At 31.5% G+C, this 10,180-nt stretch overlaps 2 protein-coding genes across 2 annotated transcripts; both read right to left on the bottom strand.

Annotated features, from left to right (window-relative positions):
* Positions 1–4,931: 4,931 nt before the first annotated feature.
* LOC130965923 (protein FAR1-RELATED SEQUENCE 5-like) lies at positions 4,932–6,005 on the bottom strand. The gene has a single exon (XM_057890679.1). It carries the CDS (start codon positions 6,003–6,005, stop codon positions 4,932–4,934), a length of 1,074 nt encoding a protein of 357 aa, XP_057746662.1.
* A 66-nt stretch (positions 6,006–6,071) lies between these two features.
* On the bottom strand, positions 6,072–7,244 carry LOC130965922 (protein FAR1-RELATED SEQUENCE 5-like). Its single transcript, XM_057890678.1, has one exon. The coding sequence runs from the start codon at positions 7,242–7,244 to the stop codon at positions 6,072–6,074; it is 1,173 nt and encodes a 390-aa protein (XP_057746661.1).
* Between the last annotated feature and the right edge of the window lie 2,936 nt (positions 7,245–10,180).

The following is a 10,180-nucleotide window of genomic DNA, read 5'->3' as shown; positions in this document are numbered from 1 at the left end:
TTTAAAAAAGATAGAATTAAAATTTGGTTATCTTTTTTGGGTGTATATATATGTGCTCAATCCAACTAATTTTTTATACGTTGACAACTTATTTTAAGTATTTGCCTTTCAACCAAATCTACTCATACAATATTCTTTAGTTGATAATAATCATGGATATTTCTTATAACAAAGATTTAGTCCTGAACGATGCATGTAATATACAGAATATGTCATTGGCTATAGACTGTGACATTATCACAGTTGATTTTGGTGATCAAATTGGAACTACAATTCCTAGTGCTAAGGTAAGACGTAATCGGTTTTTAAATTTTAGTAGAATGTATTATGAGTAATTTAATCTTTTAAGTTTTCATATTTTAGGATGACATAGTTATCAGTGATGATGTTATTCAAAGCAAGAATCTAAATAAAAGTGAAGAATTGTCTAGTAAGGTGGAAGAGGTCCTCCGTAGCATGGAGGTAATTTAATTTGAGAACCAGTAATGCAATTTATATTATGTCATACAATCTATATAGTATAAACATTTTTTATCACTCTTTTTTTATTTTTACATTTATATGACATTATTTTACCTAAAATGTTTGCAGTTAATGAGAGTTGTAAACATGGCTCGGGATGAAAAGATTGATAAAATCCTTGAATCTGTTAGCCGCATTGAGACAATGATATCACAACTCAGTCTGAACAATGATTTCGAGATTCCGACCAAGCTTTTTGTACAAAAGACACGTCCATTCTCAAATAGATTTAAGGCTAAGAGTTTGGATATTAATATTCATACTGCTATATCAGACAATGAAGATGATCTTATTGAACTGGACAAGGGGTCTTTCATTCACGATGATGCCTTCAAAATTGAGATCAATATGGACAACCCAGTATCCCCAACTATAAGAGCCGCAACAAAAAAGAAAAATATATCTAAGTTATATGCATTTGTAGTAATAGACAACAACTCATATTTTTTACTAGTATATTCTTAACATGATAATAAGAATTGAGTGAATCTATTTTTTTTCTAGGGTAAGACCACTATAGGGACACAGAAAAAATACCCTTCACTTTCCCAGGAGATATTAGAAAGCCAAAAATTAAGTCCAGATCATCCAATAAATCCAAGGCATCTTATGCACTGAGCCAACCCACAAATGACTATAGAAGACCTGTTATTTCTTTTCCATTACGAACGTAATTACCACTTAGACACTAATCTTTAATTATCTAGTCTCTTATGAGTACTGCTAATTAACCATTTAGTTGTGTATTGCTAATACTTTTGTGTCAAACTTTGTAGTCAATGTATTGTAAATTTATGCCAACTCCAACCATGCGTCTTTTGGAAGATCAGATAAAGGCATGTGCATATGCATTTTCAGCCTTGCTAGATCTATCGTAAGTTAAGTTGATATTATCACTGTTGTCGATGAATGAGGACCAATCTAATGTGTTTTGGTTTTTTATTGATACAGTGAAGAACTTGTGATAACAGATACAATCAGAGCAACTAGATCAGACTTTGAACATTTCATACCTGACAGACCCATTACGGATAAGGTACCCAAATAATCTATTAATTAATTTACTTTTGATTTTTGCACATTCTAGTAATATATTTGGATTATGGTTCAGATTCTTGAATTAGCGGCAATGAGATGCACTAATGAACAATCTGATGTAAGTTTGAAGACAACATGGCAACTTCCACCCAGATTTGTGATATGTTATATAATCCCTAACAAGATAATTTTACTGATTATAAGTTATAAATGTAATGTTGATATAGAACCATGCTTTATCATGTACTAACAGTTATATTGGTTTGCATTAATGAATTAGGTGGATGTCTTCAGCAAGATAAATTTAAGGAAGAAGATGGAACCCTATATCTATAAATTTATGCAACCTACTGCTGATTTAAAATTTGTAAGAATTTTTTTTTTGGATATTCTTTGTTGAAAGTAGTTTTTCAACATTAACATTCATAACTCACGGGCAAATTTTATGGTATAGATATTTGTTCCTGTTCAAGAGGGTGACCACTGGTATCTAATGGTAATCTCGGTTGACGATCGCACAATCTATCACTTGGACACCCATTTTAATAATGACAGAATTCACTATCGTGAACGTGTTATCAATACACTAGTAAGGCCAAGAAAAAATATTTATAAGCTTATTTGCTGATATTTTGTTTTTATTATTTAACTAGTTAAATGAAATCAGGCAAACGTACTGGAGCAAGTTCAAGCTGTTAAAAGGCCAGAAGATATACCTCAATGCAGTTCAAGCTGGAACTCTGCAACTTGGGTAAAGAAGTGAATGGATATGACTTTTGAGTTTAAACCAAATGGTAACAATAAGATGAGCATTTAAGAAACAACTCTCTAATATTTAGTCCCTATTTTTTGTACCAATTTATAATAAATAAATTGATGCTTGAGGATCACGATATTTGCATGATAACCGTTGTGCATTTACTCCGGAGTCGGATCAACCAGAAGAATTCATAATTTATAGCGTCGGCCAATGAGTTTTGAAATATGCACACAAAATAGAACAAGATCTAATGATAATAGCAGTAATCTAGATATATGACTATACTTTGGTTTTATGTTTGAAGGACTTCTTTAGTTATTTTTCAATGACTTCTTAAATAGATATTCATTGCTTGTGACTTTTATAATTTTTCTCTACATCTATGCATATAGAGATATTTTAGTTTCAAAAACTCATATTTTTTTATGAATTAATGTCATTCTCATTTATTATTTCAACAACAATGCCATATAAATTTTATGTCTTGTGAATTATATATTTTATTTTATATAATTAATTTATGTAAAAACATTCCATGGCCTTTTATTTGTTTGCATTCTATTTTGTTCTTTTCATTTGTTCAACATTAGACTGATCTATAGAATGTCGACCAGAAAAAAAACCACCATGCAAGTATATCAAAGCATTTTAATAATCTATTCATATATTGCTAAGACATATACGAAGTATATATATTACAGAATTTTAATCAATTCTTCCTAAATTAACAATGGAAGCCCCCTTTCCAATCCTCCAGTAGAGCGATAGGACTTTTAAAATTATCATCTTCAGATTTTACAGTTTTCTCAGGAGGCACAGAATCCGTTGTTTCCTCATTGTAAAGCTCTACTAACGTTACTCTCACGTTGTGATCTGCTTTCTCAACCTCCAATATACCCAGGGGCAGCTCCTACTCCACCAGCAGGACGAGGTGCAGGACCAGGCTGACCGGGCCTTGGTGTATCATCCTTTAAAATGAGAAACAAATACAATCATCAATAAACCCGTAAATGGTACATAAAAGACACATTTCCTCTAACAATAATCAATTCGACTAGGAAATCAGTAACATCAAATTAGCAGAAGCACACCAAATTTAGGTCATTAACAATTTCGCAAAATTGGAGGAAGCAGATGGTACAATAATACTCAAAAAAATCAAGCAAAAATAAAAGCAAGAGACTAAATCAGAAATAGAACCAAACTGAATAAAAAATAGAACAAGACTGAATCAGAAATAGTGAAATACAACCAAGCTAATTCCCCTTTCTTGCATTAAAACTGAATAAACAAAAGGTTCAAAGTCAACCCTAAACCAGAATTACCCTAAATTAACAACAGAATAAAAGTTCAGAATTAAAAAACAACCTCAAATTCAACAACTCAACCATATAATCAAGAACAAGCTAATTAAGTGTTCAATACAAATTAACTTCAATAAGCAGACTAAACCAGAATTAAAAAAAAAATCAGAATTTTAAAATAAAAAAACAAACCTGAGGCTTAGACATAGAGTCCGTTACAGAGGACGACAGAGATCCATGATGGTGAGATGATGGTGGCCACGAACCAAAAACCCAGAGATGTACGGACAATACTGCTTCTACGAACGGGTGACGAGCGATGAGCGACGAGCGATGAGCGACGGGCGACTACTGACGGCCGATGGGCAACGAACGGCAGCGGCTTCGACTGCGTCTAGTGCGTCCGTGCATGCTGTTGGGCTTCGTCGAGGGTGAGGGAGAGAGAGAAGCCCTACGAGCCTAGGAGGAAGGCAGAAGGAGGGGAAAGAGATGCGCCACCGCGATGGTACTGTCCGGCAGCGTCGTTGGTGGTGAAGAAGAAGGAGGTTCAGCGCTGATATTCGGCGCTTGAGAGAGGGCTTGAGGGAGTTTGGGTTCCTGGAGTAGCTAATTTAGGTCACATGGAATGTAACTGTGGATTGTGGAAGGGGATGCTTTTATATTAGGGTTTTTTAATAACACCCGTTCGGTTAGGGTTTTCTCTATCAGAACCGAAAATCCTAACTGAACTGCAAAAAACTGCAAAAATCATTTTTGCTTAATTTTTTTTTTTTTTTTGGTTTGTTCAGTTATCAGTTTTTTGGGTTCAGTTAGTCGGTTTTGTTTCTAATTGGATCGGTTTTGAACACCCCTAGTGAGAGTGGACTGTAGAGGCTCGAGATGAGAGGTGTGAGTGGTTCTGTCTGAGACTAGGGTTCATTCCCCTTTCTTCAGCATGCAAAGACCGGCATAATCCTATCCAATTTCGAAAACCGGCCGGTTCGAATAAGTTTTCATGACATTGTTTTTTTCTCCAGCCCATTAAACGACGCTGTTGGTGCGGCAATTTAAACAGAAAAACTACTAAAAACCCGTCCGATTTTTTTATCGGTTTATCAGTTAACCGCCGGTTTGACCGATTTTTATACCCTATTTTTTGCTTACTGATATTTATTTGACAATTATTTCATCTAAAAAGCATAAGTACGACTATTGGAAGAATATATAAAATATTATTAATATAGTGATAAAAAATAAATAAATACAAATATGAAACCGATTCTCTACGCAAAAATATTTAGTTTATAGAGGTTGCTAATCATCGCTATCTAAATCAGCCACGGTTCAATATACATGTCGCCATCATCTGAACCATTAGCTTCATCTTCTATAATGTTGTTGTCAATGTCCTTTTGCCAAGGACATGTTGTCTTCTTACGTCCTTCCATTTGACAAACACTACAACGTTGCCTCTTCTTCCTAGATAGTTGTCCTAAGCCTACACCGCTTTGATGCACATACGGATTGCTACTTTTAGCTACACCTGACTGAGGTTGATTAATGCCCTCGTTTGCAGCATTGTAAGATGAGTACAATCCCATAATTGTGTCACGTGTCTCTTCATATCTCTCTGGTACTTTAGCAGCAACAACAGCCAATTGCTTCAAAAATTCCATCAAGGCACTTTGATGACTAATAACAACAGCATCCCTGGTGAACCCACTTGGATCATTGAGTGCTGATTTAATCTTTTTTGTCCATCTATCCAATATCAATGACCGGAGAATCTCACAAATGTCTCTGTCAACCAGAACTTTCACAATATGTTCGCAGGGAATTCCAAATGACTCCATTCTTAAACATGTACACATGAAGATCATTTCTTCTTGACGAAAATCAACGGTCCACATAAAATCGGGCCTCCCATGCTTACACACAATGTATTTTATGCAATCATCATTATTCTCTACGTTTAGCACCCGCATTGATCCAGCTCTAGAGAGAAATGGCCGAAACAGAAGAAATATCTCATGAGTGTATAACTCAGCAGTATATCTTGCTAGCAGCTCTATACAAGTCTGCATGACGGGCACCTCACGTGTAGATTCATAATCAGCATTACATTCTTTAAAGCGCAAGTGTGCAACACACCTTTGAAAATGCTCTACAAAACTTGTCAGATCATATCGCGACCCCACATACCTTGCCACAACTGAGTGTAAACCTTCACAACTTGAGGTAATTCTAAAGCCAGCAAAGAATTTTTTTCTTATATATGCAGTAGCCCACATATGCTTCTCTTCATACATGTTGATCACCCACGGTTTATCCTCAATGCCAAATTCTTCAATAAGATGAACCCACTTACGCTTAAACACGGGAATCTCATAGTCTCCCAACATGACTTTTCTGAATTTATATGTAAACGATGGATTTTCGATATTGCTAGTTGTATTTCGAATAAAGTGTCAAGCGCATAATCTATGTCTGATTTCGAAAAATACATCTCTTACTGCATTCCTAATCACCATGGCCCCATCAGTTATTATTGAGGTCGGGGTCTTGCCCTTCATTGCAAACATGAGCTGACACAGGAGCCAAATATATGTATTAGTAGTTTCGTCCACAATTAACGCATTAGCAAAAACAATTGTTTGGTTGTGGTGGTTAACCCCGCTGAATATGACTAATGGACAACTATACTTGTTCTTCTTGTACGTAGCATCAAAAGCAATAATATCCCCGAAGAGTCGATAGTCTAGTTGGCTAATCCCATCAGACCAAAACAAGTTACGTAACAAACCTCTTGAATCGTGACATGCCTTGAAATATAATTGTGGATCCTTCAACCGCATATCCTCCAACTTCTTCAACACTCGTGCTGCATCACCAGGAATTTGATGCCTTTGCCGAGCAATCTCATTGTACATATCTCTGGGACCATAGCCAACAAATTCATACCCGCCTGCTTGACTAGCTAGAAGACCAAATATCTGTGAAGTGCTAATCTCAGACTTTAGCATGTTCATCATTTGCATAATATCTGCCTCTGACATTTTCCTGTGGGCAGGCAACATAGCACTAAATTTTGTATCCAATAGATCATGGTTGTGTTTGTCAGAGAAATAAAAGATATGCCACCTTCCAGTTTCTGGTACAAATTTAACATCTATTTGGGCTTCACACCCAGTTCTTGTTTTCAATCGAGGCTTCTTCTTCCTTTTTTCCATCGTGTAATATTTCTCCTCCCTGAATCCTTGCCTATGACATACAAACTTTTGTTTGTAAATCTCGCCAATACTATTCTTGAAGGTCTTGCTCTTCCTTGCACTAAAGTCCTTCGACTTTGAGTACTTCAGATAAAAATCAAATGCAAGCTGCAAAGTAGAAAAGTGATATTTGTCAATTTTCTCCGCAAAATTTTCACTAAAGTTCAAAGTTGTAATGTCTTGCATGGAGTCAACCGCATAAGTAGCTTCAAGAATATCTTCTGACTGATCAGATTCAGAAAAATATGCTCCCTCAGTAACTTCATCTCCAAAATCTTGTTCGAATTCATTCTGTTCATCCATCATATCTTGGTCACAAACTTGCTCTTCTTGTTTGTTAATGTCATCCTCCTCCTGGTATTGCTCATTCATCTCAGTGTCCGTAAATATACCTCACATCTTAAAAATGTCCAACGAAAAAAAAAATTCAGTATATTCCATCTTATAACAAAACAAAAAATAGATATATTCTAATATTGCTAATAAGGACGGATCTAGAGATTTTAATATAGAGGTGCCAATTTTTAAATAATTTTTTTAATCTATAAAAATAATTAACATATAGTTATTGGAGTTAATTTTTTAACAGATTTAGTAAGATACATATAATTATAATTTTTTTCACAATTTTATTTTTAATATCATAATTACATAAAGAAAATATAACAATATAAATAGTACATTATAAAGTTATAAAATACCAATAATTTATAATAAGTTTAGCTAAAAATTATCCGATATCTTATTTATTAAAATTCCTTAATTCAAAAATTTAAAAAAAAATTGAAAATAAATTATAAATTATTAATTATTTAAAAGACACGATACCCTTATAGAATACAAGATATACGATATCTTTATAAAATTTTTCTTTTACCAACGTAAATTTAAAAGAAGAATTAATATTTTTTACAAGAAAATAATATCTAGAGTGCATAATGTGATTACCAAAACATAATTACGTAAGTTCTACTTAATATAAAAATATGAATGTTAAATATATTAATATAAAAAAACAAATGATTTTTTTTTAAAATAAATATAGAACTTATATAAAAACTAATTTGAAAGGTACAAAGACTTGTGGGTATGATATTAAATTAGTTAGGTAAAAAATATTAGTGAATTAAACAATTAAGACGTAGATCTATTACATAGTGAAAAATAATACATATAAAACTATTAAATTACTTAATATTTTTTATTTTTTAAACACAAATCTTATATAAGTATAGTTTCTTAAAATTTGGGGGGTCCAGTCCACTACTCGCCCCCTCTAGGTCCGTCCCTGATTGCTAGCTAATTAATAATAAAAAATAATAACATATATTTACTTTTTAGTATTTTTCAATGTCTGTGAATTAATAAAAGATAAAAAAAAATATTTTTTCATTACACAATCAATTTCACGAATAAAGTATCGAAACGAAGAATTACAAAATTAGAGATTCTATTTACTGACCTCGATTTTATAATCAAAACGATGGATTATTTTCTAAACACTACAATGAAAAAATTGACTGGACCTTTGTTGATTGCTGCAACAGTGATTGTCAAACGATGAACAAATAGTGGATGTTAAATAGACGGATAAAAATAAAAAAAAATTGGATATTGAATAATTGGTGATGGATTATTCACCAATTTATAATGTTAATATTAAAGAAAAGATAAGATTAGAGTATCTAAATCAAAATAAAACCTTAAAAATTGAAGATAGAATTTTAAAGATAAGATAGATGAATAATAAGTTAATAATTTATAAAAACGATAACAAAATTGAAATAGGCGTAGTATACACTTCAATCGATTGAATTGGGTAAATCCATATTGTTTTGGTGAATTCAATCGATTGAGTAACAAAAGCAATCGATTGAATTCTGAACCTCAGGTTGTTTTGAAGCATTCAATTGATTGGAAGGTATAAACAATCGATTAAATTATAAAAAATCCACATGTTATTCATCGTCCAATCGATTGAAATACTATGACCAATAGATTGATTTATGCGAAAATCATGCTGCCTTGCAATTTTCAATTGATTGTTTTGTGATAAACTGTAATCCAATCGATTGGTTTTCAAAAAAACACGATTTCACGGCCCTGGACGAACGTCACGGGTTAAATATAAACTTTTAATCCATTGGAATGGCCAAAAGCTTTATTACGATCAATGGAAGATCTAATTTGTTATTTTTTTATTGTTAATAAATATAATAGTTGATTCATAAATTAATAATTTATAAAAGAAGAAATAGTTTTTATAATTAAATAAAATATATGGAGTTAATTTGTAATTAAAATTAAAAAATGATTATTTAATAGTTACTAAAAAACTTAAAAAAATATATTTTATTATAGGACCATTTAATAGCCCAAACGTTGTGGGACCATTGAATCTTTTGTCGATAAACATTAATTCGATCTATTACTAAAATGTATAAATCGAATACTTTTTGTTGATATAAGTGTTTTACCCTTAATTTTTAAAAGAATTTGAATTAGAAAGGAGTTGGCTTATGACGTAATTAGTTCTCTATCCTTATCTTTGCATTGTTATTTTCGTTCCTCGGAGTTTTACATTACTATGAGATTGTTTTTACTTTTGAAAAAGTACAAAATGTCACTGATGTTTGGATATAAAAAATATTTTTTATGAAAAAATATAAATAAATAACTTCTAACAAATTAATTTTAAACAATTGTAATTAATAACTATTAATTTAGTATTTTTTAAAAAATAAAATTTAAATAATTATTAATTAATAACAATTAATTAATATAAAATACAATTTAAAAAAGTTGTTAGCTGAACCCCTTCGTTACAAAAAATTGAGACCACCATAGCAATCATTTTTTTCAAGAGCCATTTATTAAGAATTAAATCTTGAGACCAAATAAATAATTTACGATATCTTGCTTTTGCAATAGGAAAGGATCAACCATCTATAAAATTGTATTTGATTCCGATAATAGAACAAGATAAAAATACTAAGAATAAAACACAAAAAATCAAGACATAAAAATTAATATTCTTATATTTTATTTAGTGATAAATTAAAATAAATTATAAAAATTTAATTTATTTTTTTATTTAAAAATAAAAAAATAAAAAAATAAAAAATATAATCTATTTTTTATTTTCTATATCCTTCTTATCATAATAAATATAAAATATATTAATTTCATATCTCTAAACACAATATCTCTTAATACAATATCTTTTTTTTTTGGTCTTATACAATATCTTTGTTCATACCAAAAACAATTATGTACTTCTGTGTCCGGTATTTATAAACAAATGCGGT

Source organism: Arachis stenosperma, chromosome 3 (genome assembly GCF_014773155.1).
Source record: "Arachis stenosperma cultivar V10309 chromosome 3, arast.V10309.gnm1.PFL2, whole genome shotgun sequence".
Lineage (NCBI taxonomy): Eukaryota > Viridiplantae > Streptophyta > Magnoliopsida > Fabales > Fabaceae > Arachis > Arachis stenosperma.
Note: the sequence above shows the minus strand (reverse complement) of the source record. Positions and strands in the feature narration are given on the sequence as shown.